The 19,137-nt window shown below is 65.6% G+C and overlaps 3 protein-coding genes across 5 annotated transcripts; 2 read left to right on the top strand and 1 right to left on the bottom strand.

Annotated features, from left to right (window-relative positions):
• The first annotated feature begins 1,141 nt into the window (after positions 1 to 1,141).
• Positions 1,142 to 4,956, top strand: LOC309582702 (perilipin-3-like). 2 transcript variants are annotated; one of them, XM_082298025.1, is made up of 8 exons: positions 1,142 to 1,212; positions 2,107 to 2,168; positions 2,247 to 2,442; positions 2,699 to 2,781; positions 2,866 to 3,052; positions 3,489 to 3,835; positions 3,922 to 4,035; positions 4,266 to 4,956. In XM_082298025.1, exons 2-8 carry the CDS (start codon positions 2,118 to 2,120, stop codon positions 4,686 to 4,688), a joined length of 1,401 nt encoding a protein of 466 aa, XP_082154151.1. In that variant the 5' UTR covers positions 1,142 to 1,212; positions 2,107 to 2,117; the 3' UTR covers positions 4,689 to 4,956. The 2 variants fall into 2 exon arrangements, with proteins under 2 accessions (XP_082154151.1, XP_082154150.1); XM_082298024.1 differs by having other exon boundaries at positions 3,486 to 3,835.
• Positions 4,957 to 5,063: 107 nt separating this feature from the next.
• Positions 5,064 to 8,840, top strand: LOC309582701 (perilipin-3-like). The gene is given in 9 exon segments (XM_082298023.1): positions 5,064 to 5,247; positions 5,249 to 5,332; positions 6,310 to 6,367; positions 6,551 to 6,746; positions 7,148 to 7,230; positions 7,311 to 7,641; positions 7,760 to 7,950; positions 8,037 to 8,159; positions 8,234 to 8,840. Coding segments are annotated over 9 exon segments (1,554 nt in total). The 5' UTR covers positions 5,064 to 5,098; the 3' UTR covers positions 8,573 to 8,840.
• A 393-nt stretch (positions 8,841 to 9,233) lies between these two features.
• On the bottom strand, positions 9,234 to 18,825 carry HDGFL2 (HDGF like 2). 2 transcript variants are annotated; one of them, XM_082298050.1, is made up of 16 exons: positions 18,667 to 18,825; positions 16,958 to 17,034; positions 16,746 to 16,884; positions 14,948 to 15,127; positions 14,459 to 14,575; positions 14,305 to 14,376; positions 13,917 to 14,058; positions 13,609 to 13,684; positions 13,244 to 13,529; positions 12,463 to 12,557; positions 11,980 to 12,050; positions 11,555 to 11,625; positions 11,289 to 11,390; positions 10,981 to 11,194; positions 10,227 to 10,350; positions 9,234 to 10,036 (listed from the first exon to the last, which is right to left on the bottom strand). In XM_082298050.1, exons 1-16 carry the CDS (start codon positions 18,736 to 18,738, stop codon positions 9,949 to 9,951), a joined length of 1,926 nt encoding a protein of 641 aa, XP_082154176.1. In that variant the 5' UTR covers positions 18,739 to 18,825; the 3' UTR covers positions 9,234 to 9,948. The 2 variants fall into 2 exon arrangements, with proteins under 2 accessions (XP_082154176.1, XP_082154177.1); XM_082298051.1 differs by having other exon boundaries at positions 9,234 to 10,033.
• Between the last annotated feature and the right edge of the window lie 312 nt (positions 18,826 to 19,137).

Here is a 19,137-nt window from a genome sequence, read left to right as displayed (position 1 = left end):
AGGGCTGGGGGGACACAGGGTCACACCCCCGCCGTGGGCACACGCACAGCCCAGCGCGCACACCCCCGCACCCACCCGTGCTCAGCCCCTCCCCACGCACCCGCCCCCCGTCCCGACGCCTCGAGGGTCCCTATCCCGCTTTCCCCACGAATTCCCCTGGGTTGAAGCAGCGCCGGCACTGTGTCCCTGCCCGTGTCACCCCACACCTGCCGTGTCCCCTGCCTGTCCCCTTTCCCGGCCATCTCGTGCCCCACGAGGCCACCCACGGGGGTCACCCACCCCCCACTGCCCCCCTCAGGCACTGCTGTCCCCTGGTCTGAGCACCTACAGGGGCTGGGGGACACCTGGCGCCCTGAGTGTCTCTGGTGGCACGGGAACAGCTGGGGTGGGGACATCTGGCAAAGGGACACTTGATGCGGCGATATGTGGCGTGGGGACACCCGGCACTGGGCTCCTTGGGGTTGGGGACGCCAATCATTGGGGTCCTTGGCGTGGGGACACCAGGGGTGGGTACATCTGGCGTGGATACACCTGGGCTGGCGGCCATCGGGTCTCTTGGAATTGGTTCACCTGGGATGCGGACACTTGGAGAGTGTGGGGACAGCGGCCATTGAGTGTCTTGAGGTGGGGCAAAGGGACACGTGGCAAGGGGACACCTGGGGTGGGGATAACTGGGGTGGAGACACCTGGAGCGGGGGTGGAACACCGGTTCCTCGGCGCGGGGACACGTGGCAAGGGGACCGGGCTGTTCCTGTCCGCCGCCCGGGCCGGGCTGTCCCCGCCGCTGTCCCCGGGCTGTCCCCGCCGCTGTCCCCGGGCTGTCCCCGCCGATGTCCCGGGCTGTTCCTGCCCGCCGCTGTCCCCGGGCTGTCCCCGCCGATGTCCCCGCGTCGTTCCTGTCCCCGGGCTGTCCCCGGGCTGTTCCTGCCGTTGTCCCCGGGCTGTCCCCACCGCCCGGGCCGTTCCTGTCCCCGGGCTGTCCCCGGGCTGTCCCCGGGCCGTTCCTGTCCCCGCCGCTGCCCCCGGAGCCCCGCGACGATCGCGCCCCGAGCCCCAAGCCCCGCCCCCGGGCCCGCCCCTCCCTCCTCATTGGCGGAGACCCGGCCCCGCCCCTTCGCTGATTGGCTCCCGCCGCCTCACGTCCCCCGCTGGGCGGGGCTCGGGGGTCGCGGTCTCGGCCGGGGGTCGCGGCAGAACCCCACCCCCACCCCCGTGAGTACCGTGCCCGGGGCTTGGCGGGAGCGGGAGGGTGGGAAATGGGGCCGGGGGCGTCCCGAGGGGCTCCAGGGGGGCTCCAGGGGGGCTCCAGGTGGTCCCGGGGGAAGTCCGGAGGTCCCCGGGGGGCTCCGTGGGGTCCGGGTGAGGTCGGGGGTCCCGAGGTCCCCGGAACACCCCAGGGACACCAGAGGGACACCCCTAGAAACTCAAGGGAACACACCCAGGGTCCCGAGGGAACCCGTCCCCCCCAGTGACCTGCCTGAAGCCCCCCCCGAATCCCCCCAGAACTCGTCCCCCGCAGAGCACGGAGCCAGGCCGGGGGTGCCACGGGCGACCCCAAAGGGCAAAGGGGCTGCCGGGGGCCATGGGGGTTGCCAGGGGCCAGGGGGGCTGCGGGGGCCAGGGGAGGCTGCTGGGGGCCAGGGGGGCTGCGGGGCCAGGGGGGGCTGCTGGGGGCAGGGGCGGCTGCCGCGGCTCGGCTCCCCGCGGGGTCCGGGGGCTGCCCCGGCCGAGGCGGCGGTGCCGGGCGGCACGTCCCCAGCGCGGGATTGCGACAGACAAATCCAGTCTGCCTTCGGCTGAATCACCCAAAAACCCCTCCCTGGCCCCAAAAGGGGGTGTGGGGATCTGGGAGGGGTTGGGGGGACCCAAGAGGGGTTGAGGGGACCCAGTCCCAGCACATCCTGGCAGGGGAGAAGGGCAAGCCCATCCTAAAGCCCCTTTCACCCCCGTGAGCCCCTCAGAACCCACCAGCCGCTCCCACTCCTGAGTTGGTGGCTCCCAGCCCTCAGGGAGCAGGGGCTGGGAGGTGCTGGGGGGTCTCATCCCCCGGGGGGTCCCCACCAGTCTCACCCACTCATGGCACCCCGAAATCTCTCCCTGCTGCAGCCGCCGCTGCCATGTCAGCCGAAAACGCCGCGGTGCCGGCAGAGGCCGGGCCGGAGGTGCAGGTAGGGGTGCACAGAGGGTTAAGGGGGTTGCGGGTGGCTCTGAGGACCCCATCTTACTGTCCCCCCCCCCCCTCCCAGAGCGTGGTGAGCCGCGTGGCCAACCTGGCCCTGGTGAGCTCTGCCTACGACATGGTGTCCTCAGCCTACGCCTGCACCAAGGAGAGCCACCCGTACGTGCGCTCCGTCTGCGACGCCGCCGAGAAGGGGGTGAAGACGCTGACAGCAGCAGCAGTGAGCGGGGCCCAGCCCCTCCTCACCCGGCTGGAGCCCCAGAGTGAGTGCGGGGGGGACAGCACCCCACGGGGGCTGGGGCACCCCAAAACTGCTCTCACAGAGCTCTTGTGAGGCAGCAGGAGAGGGAGGACCTGGTTTCACATCTCCCGTTTGTATCACCAATGACTAAAGGGCTGGAGAAGCTGGAGGATGGGAGGGGAAACACCCCACAAGTTTTGGGGTACCCCAAAACCTGGCCCTAGCAGAGCTCTTGCAAGGCAGCAGGGTGCTAAACCCACCTATTTTCGCATCTCCAGTTTCCACTGCCAATGAATTTGCCTGCAAGGGGCTGGACAAGTTGGAGGAGAAGCTGCCCATCCTGCAGCAGCCCCCCGAGAGGGTAACGTCACCTGGGGGACACGGGCAGGGCTCCAGCGCTGAGTGAGGAGCTGGCACAAGCTGTCCCTGTGCTGTCCCCTCCCAGGTGGTGGCCGGGACCAGGGAGCTGGTGTCATGCATGGTGAGTGGGGCGGTGGCAAGGACGCGCTCGGTGCTCGGGGCCGTGGTGGGCACCCGTGTGGGGCGGCTGCTGGCCACAGGCGTGGACACCGTGCTGGGCAAATCGGAGGAGCTGCTGGATCGGTACCTCCCCGGGACGGACGAGGAGCTGGGTGAGTGCTCACCATCTCCTGAACCTCGGGGTGCCAAGCCCCCCTGGGACCCTCACCCTGTTGCTCAGTGCCACCTCGGCATTGCCTACACGTGGTGGCCCCACAGCGGTGCCAAAGCACCAAGGCCACCATGACCTCATGCAGGGGACAGTCCCTGTCTGGAGGACACGGGATGGCACTGGGTGAACTCTCACCTGGAAACCTCAAGGCAAATATAGTCCCATGTGCCTGCCCGGGTATTTATAGCTTGGCACTGGGTGACATTCGGCAGAGCTGGCCCCGCGTCATGGCTGAGGTGACCGCAGAGGCCGCCTGGCTTAGGGTGGCATCTCCACATGACCTGGTGGCCAAGCATCCCGTGGGTGCCTACGCTGGGCTCCAGTGCCTGGTGTGGGATGGCCCAGCCACGCTGCCCTCACCCCTGGTCCCACAGCAGCGGCGGCAGGCACAGAGGTGGCCACAGACACGGAGGTGGCCACAGGCACGGAGGTGACCACAGGCACAGAGGTGGCCACAGGCACGGAGGTGGCCACAGGCACGGAGGTGACCACAGGCACAGAGGTGGCCACAGGCACGGAGGTGGCCACAGGCACGGAGGTGACCACGGGCACAGAGGTGGCCACACTGGAGCGGCAGCGGCGGTGGCAGAGCTACTTCGTCCGCGTGGGCTCCCTGTCGGCCAAGCTGCCGCACCGGGCCCTGCGGCGCTCGCTGGGGGACCTGCAGCGGGCACGGCACCGCGCCCAGCGGCTCCTGGCCCAGCTCCACCACGTCATACGGCTGGTAAGGATGGGGCACGGACCGTCCCAGACCCGTGCCAGCCCCAGGCACCCCCAGGTGTGCTCCCACCCGGCTGAACCTCCCTCCAGATTGAGGAAGGGCAGCAGGGCATGGACGGGCCCTGGCACAGCACCCAGGAGCATCTGCACCGCCTGTGGCTGGAGTGGAGCCAGCAGGATGCGGTGCCCATGGAGCACAGCGAGGTACGGGGCGGGGGGACCGTGGGGGACACCCAGGGATGGGGCCATCTGGAGAGGGTGGGGACGGCGGCCATTGAGTCCCTTGAGGTGGGGACACGTGGCAAGGGGACACCTGGGGCGGTGACACCTGGAGCAGGGCTGGAACAGCAGCCACAGGGTGCAAGTGTGTGTCCATCCAGGCGGGGTTGGGGTCCATCACCCCCAGCCCCCGCTGCCTGCTGCCCACCCCGCAGGTGGAGGCTCGGACGCTGGCCATGCTCCGCGGGCTCCTGCACCAGCTCCATGCCGCCTGCTCCCACCTGGCCGCCGGTGCCCGGGCATTCCCCAGCAGCGTGCAGGAGACGGCAGGACACGTCTGGCACGGCGTGGAGGGCGTCCAGGCTTCCCTGGCCAGCGCCCGCTCCTTCCAGGACCTGTCAGGCCTGGTGCTGGCGCAGAGCCGGGACACGGTGACGCGGGCGCAGCTGAACCTCGAGGGGCTGCTGGAGCACGTGGGGCAGCACACGCCCCTGCCCTGGCTCGTGGGACCCTTCGCCCCCGCGCTCGTGGAGTACCCGGAGGATGTCCCAGTGGACATGTCCAAGTGGGAGGGCTGTGTCACCGTGGGGGGGACGCACCAGGTGCCCACTGCCCCCCCGGTCTGCAGCCAGCACTGAGCCACCGGTGCCACCGAGCTGGGGGAGCACCCACCCAGAGCCACGAACCCAAATCCCACCGGGAATGTGGGGACAGTGGACTCGGTGGCACAGTTGGGACCCCATTGTCGCAGCTGCGGACTCCTGTGGGGATGGTGGCATGTGCAGGACACAGCATGAGTCTGTCTGGGATCCAGGGCTGCCCTGAGCCCCAGGAGCACTGGGATTTCGTGTTTTAACAGCTTCAAACCAGTTTAAAGAGGAAGAAAACAACTTTTTTGGCCTTAAAGTGACTCAGAGCCTGCAGTGCTGTGGCAGAGACACCGTGCCGGGCTCACCGGGAGGCTCTGCGCGGGCGGCAGAGCTGAGGGGGGGTCCAATGGGGGGGTGCCGAGGTGGGACAGTGGGACGGGTTTCCGTGGGGTGCTGGGATGGAGGGTGCCACAAGGTGCCAGGACATCTGGACTGTGACCCGCAGCCGTGTGGCACTGAACTTTGTCCCGGTTGTCACCGCCGCGGGGCTGGGTCCGCCCCGGGGTATCCCCGACGTCACAAGCACAGCGTGGTCACAGCACCCGGTGGGGCGACACTGGGCACCCCAGGACTGCCCATCCTCCTGCCGCCGGAACGCACTGGGACCAGTTTGACCAACTCCACCGGGCCAGGTGTGGGGGAGCACTGGGACCCCGTGCTTGGCACCCGCACGAGGGGAGGGGACTCTCGGGGGGTCCGGGCAGGGTCTGTCCTGGGGGATCCGGTGGCAGGGAAGGTCGGGAGCGGCGATCCAATGCTGGGGGAGGAGGTCTCTGGTTCCGGGCTCGGCGTGTCACTGCAGCCGGATCCCGGGGAATTGGGTCGGTGTAGACCGGTCCCGGGGGTGTCCGGTCCCCAGGGGGTGTCAATGCAGCCCAGTCCCGGGGGATCCGGTACCAGGGAGGGGGGATCAGTGCAGCACCGACCGAGGAATGGGGTTCCAGGGCTCAGTGCAGCCCAGTCCCGGGGGATCCGGTGCTGGGCGGGGGACTCGGTGCAGGCCGTTCCCGGGGGTTGGGGATCCCGGTCCCGGTCCCGGTCCCGGGGGTTGGCTGCCGTCCCGGCCCCGCGCTGCCTCCGGTCGCTGCTCCCGGTCCGCCCCGGGCCGGCCCCGCTGGGCGGCTCCGGTCACATGCGCTCGGGGCGGGCTCCGGGGTATAAAGGGCGGCGGGGAGGAGCGGGGCGAGCCCGGAGCCGAAGTGCGCCCAGCCGAACCGAGCCCAGCCGAACCGAACCGAGCCCAGCTGCCAGCGGTGAGCACGATCCGGGTCCGGTCCGCGATCCTAGTTCCGATCCTGATTGCGATCCCGGTTCCGATCGCAATCCCGGTTCCGATCGCGATCCCGGTCCTGGTCCCGGTCGCAATTCCGGTCCCGGTGCCGGTCTCGGTCCCGGTGTCAATCCTGGTGCCGATTCTGATGCCGGTCCCAATCCCGCCTGTGATGCCGGTTGTGATCCCGGTCCCAGTCGCAGGGACCCCCCTGTCCCGGGTTTCTCCAACCGCGTGGGAGCTGCCCCGTTCCGGGGAGGGGTAACTTGGGATCCTCCCTTCGGGGAGGGGGGCTGGGGGGGTCTGACCCCACTCACTGTCACGTCCTGTGCCCCCCAGCCCCACCATGGCCACCAGCGAGCCCACGCCGGCGCAGCCCAAGGCAGAGGAGCAGCAGGTCAGTGCGGGCAAGGGGGGCGGTTCGGGGGGGATCCAGGGGGTCCCTGCTTGGAGACAGGGATCGGGGTTATCCCACCCTCCGATGAGCTCGGAGAGCCATGAGAGCACCCCAAAACCATCCCTGGGGGGGTTGGAAGCGTCCCTCAGCCCCATGCTCACCCCGAGCACTTCTGGGCCCCAGAGCATCGGGACACGCGTGGCCAACCTGCCTCTGGTGAGCTCTGCCTACGACATGGTGTCCTCGGCCTACGCCTGCACTAAGGAGAGCCACCCGTATGTGCGCTCCGTCTGCGACGCCGCCGAGAAGGGGGTGAAGACACTGACAGCAGCAGCAGTGAGCGGGGCCCAGCCCCTCCTCACCCGGCTGGAGCCCCAGAGTGAGTGCGGGGGGGACAGCACCCCACGGGGGCTGGGGGACCCCAAAACTGCTCTCACAGAGCTCTTGTGAGGCAGCAGGAGAGGGAGGACCTGGTTTCACATCTCCCGTTTGTATCACCAATGACTAAAGGGCTGGAGAAGCTGGAGGATGGGAGGGGAAACACTCCACAAGTTTTGGGGTACCCCAAAACCTGGCCCTAGCAGAGCTCTTGCAAGGCAGCGGGAGGGGGAGAAGCTCTTTCCTTATTTCTGTTTGTTCTACCAAAAAATACACCTGCAAAGGGCTGGGGAAGGTGGAGGCAGCAGCACCCCTTGAGGGCTGGAGTACCCCAAAACCTGGCCCTAGCAGAGCTCCTGCAAGGCAGCAGGGTGCTAAACCCACCTATTTTCACATCTCCAGTTTCCACTGCCAATGAATTTGCCTGCAAAGGGCTGGACAAGCTGGAGGAGAAGCTGCCCATCCTGCAGCAGCCCCCCGAGAAGGTACCGGGCAGGGCTGGGCTGGGGTGCGCAGCACGCTCGGGGTCCCCCAGTGCTTAACAGAGGTTTGTGTGTCCCCCCAGCTCATCTCGGACACCAAACTGCTGGTGACCTCCACGGTGACGGGGGCCAAGGATGTGCTGACCAACACCGTGGCCGGGGCCAAGGATGCAGTGACCAGCACTGTGGCCGGCGCCAAGGACGCGGTGACCAGCCGGGTGACTGGTGTGATGGACATGACCAAAGGGGCTGTGCAGGGCGGCATGGAGCTGACCAGGTCCGCAGTCAGCAGCGGTGTCAGCACCGTCATGGGCTCCAGTGTGGGCCAGATGGTGGCCAGCGGCGTGGGCTCCGTGCTGGGCAAGTCAGAGGAGCTGGTGGACCATTACCTGCCCATGACGGATGAGGAGCTGGGTGAGCAGCTGATCTCAACCCTCCAGAGAGGGGTGGGCAGAGTCTGGGCAGGGCAGGGGAGGCTCTGTGGGGTGGTGATGGTGGTGCTGGGACCCCCTGAGCAGCTCCTGTCCCACAGCCAAGCTGGCCACGGCCGTGGAGGGCTTCGAGCCGGAGCAGCAGAGGCAGCAGCAGAGCTACTTCGTGCGCCTGGGCTCGCTCTCCACCAAGCTGCAGCACCGAGCGCTCCAGCACTCCCTGGGCAAACTGCAGAGCGCCCGCCAGAGCAGCCAGGACCTGCTGGCCCAGCTCCAGCGCACCCTCGACCTGGTAAGACCCAGCCCCGCAACCCCTGTGCCACCCTGGGGTGTCCCCCGGCAGTCTCCCCACCCAGCCGGGCTGTGCCCCTCTCCCAGGTGGAGCACCTGAGGCAAGGCATGGACCAGAGGCTGCAGGAAGGGCAGGAGAAGCTGCAGCAGCTGTGGCTGGAGTGGAGCAAGAAGCAGCCGGGTGGTGGCAAGGACCAGGTGCCACCGGAGGTAGGAGCAGGGCAGGAGGTCCCCGGGGTGACCCGGGGTGTCCCCCCGCCCTCACCCCCCGTGTCCCCCCGCAGACGGTGGAGTCGGGCACGCTGACCATGCTGCAGGGCTTGACCCAGCAGCTCCAGAGCTCCTGCCAGCCCTTGGTGTCCAGCCTGCAGGGCCTCCCCGCCAGCATTCAAGACACAGCGGGGCAGGTCCGGCACAACGTGGAGGAGCTGCGGGCAGCGCTGGCCTCCGTCACCTCCCTGCAGGGCGTGACGGGCCCCGTGCTGGCCCGAGCCCGCGACCACGCCACCAAAGCCCGGCAGCTGATGGACGAGCTGGTGGAGCACGTGGCCTTCAACACCCCCCTGACGTGGCTGGTGGGACCCTTCGCCCCCTCGGGCCAGCGCCGGGTGGAGACGGAGTAGCCATTCTGGGCTGCTTTCCCTCCAAAAAAGCCTCATTAGGAGCCTTTGCTAACCCCCCCCCAGCCCCCCAAACCTTGTGCCTGCCTCTGTGGGGACCCTCCTGCCTGCCCCAGCTCCGTCCCTTGTCCCCTTGCTGGGGACCTGCAGTGATGTGCCTTGGCTACCCCAAGTGCCTCTTGGGGGTCCCCCATGACCTCGGTGCCTTCAAACCCCTGGCCTTGTAGGGTCAAAACAGCACAAGAAACAATAAACTCTGGTTAGTTTTGCACTGGACTGAGATTTCTTTGGGGGTGTGGGGGAGGAACTGGGCTCTGGAGGAACAACCCCCACCCCAAGACCTGGGGACCTCCCTGTCCTGGGCCCCCATTCCCCAGACAGACCCCCCAGCCTGTCCCTGCCCCTGTGGGAGCAGGAGTGGGAGGAGAGGACCTGGCAGTGGGATCAGGAGTGGGGTGCTGGAGGGGGCCTCCCACTTCCCTGCAGTGGGGCAAGAGGCACTCGGGATTTTTTGGGCTTTATTTGGGTCTTGTTTATGGAGGGAGTGTGAAATCAGCCCTGGAAAAAGAAACCCCAAGTGTCCCCAGGGCAGAGTTACTGCAGCCTCCGAGGGGGGGGTCGGGGCATCCTCCCCCGGGGGTCAGGGCACAAAGAGGAGGCCGCGCCGGGTGGAGCCGGGAATTCTTTATTGGACATGGACAAAAGCTCCGGAGCGTTGCAAAAGAGCAAAGAAACCAACACTGAGCTGCTGCCCAGCACGGGCAGGAGGATGCCAGGGTCAGTCCCTCCCTGGCGCAGTTAGGAGAGAACACACCCTTTTTACTCTATTTTTACCCCAAAAAGTTGGTGCCCAGCCCTGCTGCCACCCCTGCGGCAGAGGGATCTGGCCCCAGCAGCTGCCTCTGGATGGAGAGAGGATCATGATGGTGGGGAAAGGGCCTTGGAGCAGCCCCTGAGTGCCTGATCCTGGTCAGAGGGAATTTGGGGACCCATGGGGTGTTTGCCAGCCCTGACCCTGGGCAGGGGGTGGGGGTCCTCCCCTTGTCCCAGCCAGCGATGCCTCAAGAAAGAGACACGGGGGTTCCTTGTGTTTTTCATTAGAAAACCCTTTATATTCATTTCATGTCGGTTGAAATCACAAGAAATTAGGTAGGAGGGGAAAAAAACCAAAACAAAACAAAAAATTAAAAACAAAGGGGGACAAATACAGACACCAGCACAGCCCCCCCGCGGGTGGTGCCTCCGCAGGGACGGGACACGGGACAAGACCAAGGACATCGGCTACGGTGGGACTTAGTGAAGTGACTCGGGCAGGAGACGAGGCAGAGGCTGCTCTCCCTTCACAGCCTCTCCTCCTCCTCCAGGTGGGAGCTGCTTCCTCAGCTCTCCTCCTCCTCCTCCTCATCCACAGCCTCTGACTCCCCGCGAGCTCGCTCCAGCCCGGCCTTGGGATAGTCCTGGACGCTGCTGGGGGAGGGCAGGGGCAGGCAGAGCTCAGCCCCCCCTGCCCCTCTGCCTCCCCCGGTCCCTCTCCCACATCCCAGCTCTTTCCCAAGCTGGGAGAACCCTTTCACAACCCACGGGACGCCCCCAAATCATCCCTGCAGAGCCCAGCGGTCAGGGGGGCTCCGGCCCCCAGCCCTGCCCCCACACTCACTTGTTGTGGGGCTCCTCTGTGGACGCCTCCAGCTCCCCGGCTCCCGGCCCTTGGCTCTTGTCCTTCTCCTCTGTGCCCTCTGACTTTTGGGACAGGGATTCACCATTCACAGGACCTGACAGGTCTGAAAGGGAAGAGAGAGAGGCTCAGGCTCCTGGATCCCCTCATCCATCCCAACCCTCGTGGGCTGTGGATCCATGGCCACAGGTTGTCCCTGGTCCTGAGGGGACCCCAGGCCTGGCCTGACCCCCACAGCTGCAACCCCAAAACCTCCATCCCCCCAGCCCAGAGGCACCATCAGGGTGGATTTTCCCTGTCAGTTCCTCTGGGAAGGCTCTTGCAGCATCACTGGGATGGCCCCAGGCAGGGACCTGGCTCCGAGGGTGGAAGATCCCAGTCACCACTCCCTGTGCAAGAGCCTGAGCCAGTGTCCAAGGACATCTCCACATTCCTTTGTGCCTGGACCAGAGCTCAGGCTGGCAGGGAGGAGCCGTCCTGGGGCAAAAACCAGCGCGGAGGCCCTCAGAGCCCGGGCGTGGGGCTCGAGGTTTGCCCTCTGCCCTCCCTGCATTCCACATCCAGCCCTTTCCCACTCCTGGCACTCCAGAAAAGCAGGGCTGGAGCTGCTGATCCCTCCACCTCCCCATGTCCCATGTCTCCAGCAGGACAGGCCATGCCCTAAGGAGGGGACTGTGACATGCCCGGACAAGGCCAGAACAGTCCCAGGACGTTCAGGGATGCTCAGGAATGTTACCAGCATTTGTCTCCTCTTCCCCCTTCTCATTCCGTGTCTCCGCTCCTGACAGCTTCTCCTGGCCCTTCTCTGCCTCCCCCTTGTCCTTCTCAGGCCCGGCTTTGTTGGCTTTCTGGATGGATTCCATCTTTGGTCCCAGCACACGCGACTTCAACCGGGTGTAGACTTCGGCTGCTTTTTCCATCACGTCCTTGTTGGCTTTGTAGCGCCGGATCTGCCCCAGGGAGCAGGAGGAGGGACCCCTTTAGAGCTGGGGGACCAGGCAGGCTCCCCACTCACCCCAGGGAGGGCTCAGCCCTCTGCTCTACCTTCTTGAGCGTGGCCACCACATCCGTGTGCTTCTGGAGGATGTGGGAAGTGACCTGGAGCGTGCCCAGCTCCTCGAGTGCGTTCAGACACCGCTTGATGTCCTGCACGGAGGGCACCGGGATCAGGAGCTGCCCTGGGGGCACCTGGGGCCTCCCAGCACCCCCAGAGGGAGAAGGAGGAGGAGGAGGAGGAGCATTCCTGGGTATCACAGCCAGGCAAGGACGAGCAGGGCTGTCCCAGGCCAGGCCGCAGTGTTGGCACTCACCGGGTTATCCACCTTCAGCGCAAACTTGATCTCACTGTGAAGTTTCTGGAGTTTCTCTTCCACTGTGGGCTCTAGAACAGAGATGGAGACACAGGCCGAGGTGTCAGGGCACCAGCAGAGCCCAGAGCCCTGCCCAGAGCCTAGGATCTGCCCTGGAGACTGGGATCACTCCCAGGCAGGGGTCTGTGTCCTCCTGCACATCTGGAGTTGAGCACAGTCCTGGGAATGTCTCTGGAGAGGATGGGTTGGGGCGTGCCAAGATGGGGAGGGAATGTCAGGGAAGTGATCCTGGGATCACAGCAGTACTGGGAAAGACCCTGGCACAACCTCACTGATCCCTCCCTGTCCCAGGGATGGGGCAACCAACCCTGGAGCCCTCCCCTCCCTCTCCTCCCCTCTGTGATGGGAAGCAGTGGCTCTCTCACCCTTCTTCTTTTCCATCCTCCTCTCGGGGATTGGGTCGGATTTCTTCCGGCCTCGTTCCACTTTCAGAGGTCTGTGGGAAGGGAAGGGAAGGGAAGGGAAGGGAAGGGAAGGGAAGGGAAGGGAAGGGAAGGGTTGTGGTGAACCCACTGCTCACACTGGGCTAACAAGGGGGATGGCACCGGCTGGAGCATCCCAAGACCCCTCCACCCTGGTGGCAGCTCCCCTGTGTCCCAGCTTCCCCGCAATGCAGACAGGAAAGGCCCCAGGAGACAGAAAACACCACAGAATGCCATCCTGGTAACCCCCAACAGCTCCTCCAGCCCCTTCAGCTCAGGAGGAGGGAAGGAACAAGCCCAGCCCCTCTGCAGGTGCTGCAGCCCCACGAGCCCCCTCCCCACCCCGGGGTGCCAGGGCTGGAGCCACGCAGGAACAGCCCCATTCCCAGGAGGAAAGGGAGGGAGGGGAGAGGTGGAGATGCTGACTTGTTCCGTGGCTTCTCCTCTGCTCGGCCCCTCTTCTCCTTCTGATTTGGTTTCCTTGACAACTCCGAGGGCTGTTTCTTTGCCGGCTTCTTTACCTTGGAGGAGAGAACAATGCAGGGAGAGCAGCAGAGCCCTCCCCGCTGCGGCGCAGACGGAGCCACGGCCACGCCACACTGGTACCCACGGCCGCCCCACGGCCACCCCCACAGCTCAGGGGCACCCCAGTCACCCCACACCAGAGCACGTGGTCACTCCATGGCACATGGGGACCCCACCGTCACCCTACTGTCATGGCACACGGTCACCCCATGGCACACGGTCACCCCACACACTCCTAAAGGCTCCAGGGGGACGGTGGAGCAAACCCCATGACTGTGGTGGAAGGGCATCTTGGAAATCACTGAATGGTTTGGGGTGGAAGGGACCCTAAAGCTCATCCCGTCCCACCCCTGCCATGGCCAGGGACACTTCCCACTGTTCCAGGCTGCTCCCAGCCCCAGTGTCCAACCTGGCCTTGGACACTGCGGCCACAGCTGCTCTGGGCACCCTGTGCCAGATGTGAGGCCCACAGTGGGATGAGGCATCCTGGGCCAGGGGAAGAGCTCCCACTCCAAGGCACGGATATGCCATGGACACAACCCTTCCCAACATCGTGTGGGCAGCCACAGGGTAACCCAAGACCACGAGGGCAGGTCCCTGCCACACCTGGAGGTCCCTGCTGGCCTGACAGGGAGGTGACAGGTTGTCCATCCACCACAGCTCCCCACAGCTCCACACTCACCTCCTTCTCCTGCTCCAGCTCAGAGTCCGAGGAGGACGGAGCCTTGGCCCGGCCTCTCCGGCCCTTTTTGGCCATTTCATCCTCGGCGCTGCTGTCCGAGTCCGAGTGCACCTCCTCGCCCTTCTCTGCCTTCTCCTTCCTCTTCTCCTTCTCCTCCTTCTCCTGCTCCCGGAGCCGACGGATCTCCTCCTCCTGCTCCCTCTTCCTCTTCTCCTCCAGCTCCCGCCGCCGCTCCTCGTCCCGCCTCTTCCACTCACTGATGCGATCCACATCACTGTCGCTGTCACTGCGAGGACAGGGCAGGCTCAGACCCCTGCGTGACCCCCAGGCCAGCCCAAGGGTGACAGTGTCCCAGATGACCTCACCTGTCACTGCTGGAGCTGCTGGGGACACGCTCTGGCTTTGGCTTCCTGCCCCGGGGCTTGGGAGGGGGTTTCTCAGCTGCAAGACAAGGGGGACACGTTTAGCAGGAGCCTTGGAGGTCCCTCTGTTAAAACAGCCCCGAGCTGTGGAGGCAGAGGGGGTCTGGAATGTGCCCACAATTCGGGATGGGACCCCAGAGCCTTGGGAATGCCCGAGCTCCCACGCTCGCATCCTGAGGTGGTGGCAGGAGCAGGAGCAGGAGCAGGAGCAGGAGCAGGAGCAGCAGCAGCAGGAGCTGTCCTGGGGGTACCTGGTTTGCGGCCTCGTGGTGCCTTTTTCACCGACACATCTGAGTCCGAGTCCGAGTCTGACTTGGTCATGTCCACGGTGGTGTTTCCCATCTCCAGATCCGAGTCCACTTTGGAGTCGGAGTCAGAGCCAGACTCCACTTTCTGCAGGCAGAGAGCAGGGCTGGGATGGAGGGTGGCAGTGGGGTGGCACTGCTCCAGTCCCAGCAGTGCCCCCAAACCCAGCAGCGCCCAAATCCAGCATCCCAAGCCCCAGCAGGTCACCAAGGGACCTGTGAGGTCCCTCTGGGTGCTCCAGCCCAGGGCACAGCCCTGCCATCCCTGCTCCCCCCTCCCCACAGTGCAGACCCCGACCCCTCTCCAGCCTCCCTCAGATTAGGGGTCCTTTACCTTCTTCTTCCTCCCCGCTGCCGGCATCCTCCGCAGAGCCCGGGCCACCGGCTTCTTTTCAGGGGTGAAGTCCTGGAGGAAAACAGAAATACGAGGCAATGTGGAACAGTGGCACCATAGTATCAAGCCAGTCAGGTTCCCCAAATCCTCTCACCTGGTCACTGTTTTTTTCCGACTCGGAAGACGTTTCTGAGTTCTCCTCTTCTGTGACAGAGGGGCTGCCCTGATCCAGGTCACTGGAGGATTTCCGAGGCCGTTTCGTCACTGGCATCTGGCAAGGGAGAGGTGACAAGATGAGAGAAGCCCACTCCTTTTCCACCCACCCCGGAAAGCAAATGCTTCCCAGGAAGGGTTTTCTCCAAATTTTCGCAACCAGCCCTGCAACAGCTGCACTCAGAGCTGCAGCTCTGGATTCTCCTCCAGGCTGCAAACCCCACCAGGACTGGCCATTCCCTCACCCCACAGGCATCATGAGACAGCTGTGAGACCCCCAAAACCATGCTGAGCCCCATTTCCCACCAGAGGATCCAGAGGGAGTTGGTTTCTCCACCACCTCCTGCCATAGTGGGCTTGAGGAAAGCTCCGTGGTGGAGCCACGGTGTCCCCTGGCTGGGCCACCCACCCGTCCCCAGCCCACACTCACTTTCATAGCCAAGGATTTCCTCTTGAGCCCGCTGTGGTCACTGCCTCGATCCGAGTCCTCATCACTGTCCACCTTCTCCGTGGGGACCGTGGCCATGGCAGAGTCGTCCTCGTCGTCCCCGGCATCGCTCCCCGCCATGGGGTCGTTCTCGGGGACGTCGCTGTCGGAGGAGCTCGCGGGCTAAAGGCAGCGGGAGGACAGCGGGGTTAGGGGAGCCTGTGGGGTGTTTGGGGCGGGCAGGAGAGGAGGGAGAGGGGGCACCAAGGGTGGGGAGCGAAGGAGGGCAGAGCTGGGCGTGCAGAGCAGCGCAGGGCAGCCTCCCCTCCCAGCACGGATCCCTCCGGAGCGGCTCCAGACACCAGCCCTTCCCCGGGAACGCTGCACCCCTTCCCACAGCCCCTCACACACCACTCCGAGAGCGCCAGTGACACATTCCCGGGATGCTGCTGCTTCCTGCCCTCTGCCCCCCATCCTCACGCTCTGCCAAAATCCCTGGAGCAGCGTGGAGCCGGGAGCAGAGCCCAGCCCCACTCTGCCCTAACGGCGCCAGACAAGCCGGGGTGGCTGAGTTCAGCCTCTCCTTCTGCCTCCAGTTGGATCAGGCCTCTTCCCATCCTCTTCGCACACCCTCTCCGTGCGAACGGTCCACACAAGGAGTCCGGGTGGCCACCGTGCTCTTCCCAGGTGGGATCTCCTGTGTCCTGCTTCCTGAAGGTCTCTTTGTTTCTCCAGTCCATCAGGAGGTTCCTCACAGCCCAGTTTCATCTTCTGGGCTGCTCCTTTGTGTGTGGCAGCACTGACATTCCTAGAGCCAGGATTCTTGCAGCTGCTGGAAAGCCTCTCCTCACCCTTGGCTTCACTCACGTCTCAAAGCCAAGGAAACTTCAGAGTCTTCTCCTGCTCCTTTCGCCCACAGGACGCAGTGGGTGTTGCTGAACCCTCAGCCTCGCTGGGTCCCTCATCCCTGATGGGAGTTCCCAGCGGATTCCTGGCCATGGCAGGTGCTGCTTCCCTCACCACCACCAACCTCCAGGTTTTCAAGCACCTCCACAGCCTCACCTTACCCTACAGCCACCATTTTGGGTGGACCATTTCCCCACCCCTGCCCCTCAAACCACATCCTCACTGCTGCCCCGGCCATGGCATGGCCCGGGGGGCTCATTCCCTGCACCTGCTGACCTCCAGGGACCACCTCGACGTTGTCGCTCACCCTACAAACCTTCCCCTGCCTCTTCAGCTTATGAAGCCGACGCCTCCTGGGATGATCTTCACACAATTGGATCCCAATTAAGGTCATGAGATGCCCCCATGAGCAGCTGACAAAGAGCCATCCCCCGGCATGGCCTGCTCCGAATCCCGCTGGAGGGCTCGGGAACCTCAGGAATGGATGGAGAAGGGGGCCTCCCAACAGTCCACAAGCAGATCCAGGAGCCAGGGACGAGCAAGCCTCAAGTTCTTGCTCTGACAACAAAAGCTCCGCGATTTTGGGCAAGCAGCACAAAGCACGACCCCGTTTCCACTGCAACAACGGGGCACAAGCATCTTCCTCCAGAGCAAGTGGGAACTTCCAGCACTCCTGGAAGCCCGAGGGAAAGCCCTCCATGGAGGAAGATGAGGAGAGAGGACTCCCTGACAAAGGGAGAAGGCAGGGAAGGAGAGGGGAGCTAATTCCACCCCAAGGAAGCCAAGCTGGAAGCTGGAAGCAATCGGCACGGCAGCGAGGAGAAGCAGAGACAGGAGGAGTGACTCGGGGGGACAGAGGGGCCGCTGCCCCCTCCCCTGCCCAGCCCACACTCACCGCAGGGGCACTGTAACTGGCGTGGGGGTTGTTCTGGATTTCCCACAAGCCCTCGTTGAAGCCTTTTCTCTTGTTTGGTTTTCCGTATTTGTCTTTATATTTTTCGTAAGGGAACAGATCTTTAGGGCCCAAGAAGGCGCTGGAGAGAGACAAAGCAGAGGTGAGGCCGGAGCAGAGGCAGAGCCCAGCGGGGGGAGCGAGGCAGCGCTTACGTCTCGTGGGTGCCGAAGAAGAAGATGGGGTACTTGTTCGGGGGGGGTTTCACGGCGCCGTCCGCGATGTCATCGATCTGAAAGGAAACCCAAAGCACGAGGAGGTCAGAGACAGCGGTGACACGTCCTCAGCCCCGGCAAGCGGCGTCGGGTCCAGCACCCGCTTGGAGCCAAGCGCGGCAGGAAAGCACCCGGACGGGGCCCTGGCTACGGATCCGAGTCCCTGCGGGATCTCTACCAGAGTAACGGGAAGGATCCGGCACCGAGGTCTTGTGGGCAACGTGGGCCTTGTGCTACTCCCCCGGGATCCATGGCCGGGATCCCAGCAGCGTGGGCGGGGGGCGATGGCTGAGCGGCCGCAGGGTCCTTCCTGGCTGGAGCCCGGCCGCAGGAAAAGCCCCGCTGCTGGCCGGACACCCCGTCTTCTGTGCTCCAGGCGGTCTGGGCCGCGGGCAGGGGGAGCCTCGGGGTGTGCAGGGGGTGCTGGGGAGGTCTTCGGGGCGGGGGGACCCTTCCCCAAAAAGCAAGCGAGCTAAAGCAGAGGGGCTGTCCCGGCAGGAGCGGCAATCCCAGATCTCACGGCGAGGTGCAGCCAAGCGGCGTCGACTCCGGCCCCCTGAGCTCCCCGATCCCACACGGTTCCACCTGCCAGTCTCTTCCCATCCAGGGGCAGTGGATGAACCTGCCACACCCTCGGCTGCTCCCGGGGACCCCGCAGAGCCCCCGAGCACCCCCAGCTGAGCACATCCCAAAGCAGCTCCCGCTCTCCAGCAGCACCGCGGCACGACACTGTCACCCGGCCGGTGGCACCAGCTGTCCCACTCCCCGCGCACTCCAGCATCCCAAATAACTCCCCCAAAGTGCAGCAGCACCCGCTGATCCCGCACCGTGAGCGCTCACAGCAGCCCCCCAGCCATGTCACACCCAGAGTGTCCCCTCGCTGTCCCCAACAAGGGACAGAGCCCCAGGCCCCCCCAGGGCAGGATCCCGTCCCAGTACCGAGCTCCCGTCCTGACATGAGCTCCCATACGGGATCTCTGAGCCAGGGCTGGACCCTCATCCCAGGACAGGGGCTGATATAGGGTCCCCCATTCCAGTACGGGACACCCCATTCCAGTCCTGGGCCCCCATCCCAGTAGAGGTGCTGGAATGGGACCTCCCAGCCTAGAATGGGACACCCCACACTGGTACTGGGCCCCATCCCAGTACAGGACATCCCAATCCAGTACGGGCGCTGGGATGCGACCCCACAATCCAGTCTGTGTGCTGGGACAGGTCCCTCATGCCAGCACCGGACCACACTCCATGACAGATACCGATATGGGTCCCTCACCCCGAATGGGACACCCGTCCCCGCACCGGGTCCCCATCCCGGTACCGACCCTCCTATCGCGGTACAGGCACCGTTACAGCATCTCCACCCCGGTACAGGGCGTCCCATCCCGGTACGGGTCCCGTTACGGCATCTCCATCCCGGTACGTGTTCCCACGTCGGTACCGTGCCCCCATCCCGGTACGGGATCCCCATCCCGGTACAGGTACCGTTATGGCATCTCCATCCCGGCAGGGGCCTCCGGTCCGGGGTCAGGGGGTCGGTACGAGTCCTTATCCCGTCTCCAGTCCCCCCTCCCGATCCCGCCCCCATCCCGGTCCGGGACCCCCGCCCCCCTCCCGGTCCGTCCCCCCGCGGCGCGGCCCCGCGGTCTCACCCGCGCCGGCCAGTGCGGGTAGCCCTTCATCTTGGCGAAGACGAGGTCCCCGGGTTTGAAGCTGTGTGGCATGGCGGCACCGGGGGCGCGGCGGGCGCGGGGGGCACCGGGCGCGGGCAGGCCCAGCCCAGGCCGCGGCAGCACCGGGCAGGCGGCGGGGGCGGCCCGCACCGCACGGCACGCAGGATGTCCCGCCCCCGGCCGCGGCCGCGCCGCGCACTGGCTCTGCCGCACGTCGCTCAGCCGTCCCGACCAATAGGAGCGAGGCGGCGGCGCGGCGGGATAACGGGATTGGGCCGCGCCGCCGGAGGCGCCGAAGCGGGGGGCGCTGCGGGGCGGGGCCTGAGGGGCGGGGGGGACGGGGATGGGGGACAAGGGCTGGGGTCTGAGGGGGGCTGGGGTCTGAGGGGGGCTGGGGTCTGAGGGGAGCTGGGGTCTGAGGGGGCTGGTTTGGGGTCTGGGGTCTGGGAT

Source organism: Coloeus monedula (assembly GCF_965178545.1).
Source record: "Coloeus monedula genome assembly, chromosome: 27".
NCBI classification, from domain to species: domain Eukaryota; kingdom Metazoa; phylum Chordata; class Aves; order Passeriformes; family Corvidae; genus Coloeus; species Coloeus monedula.
This window is presented reverse-complemented; position numbering and strand designations above follow the sequence as displayed.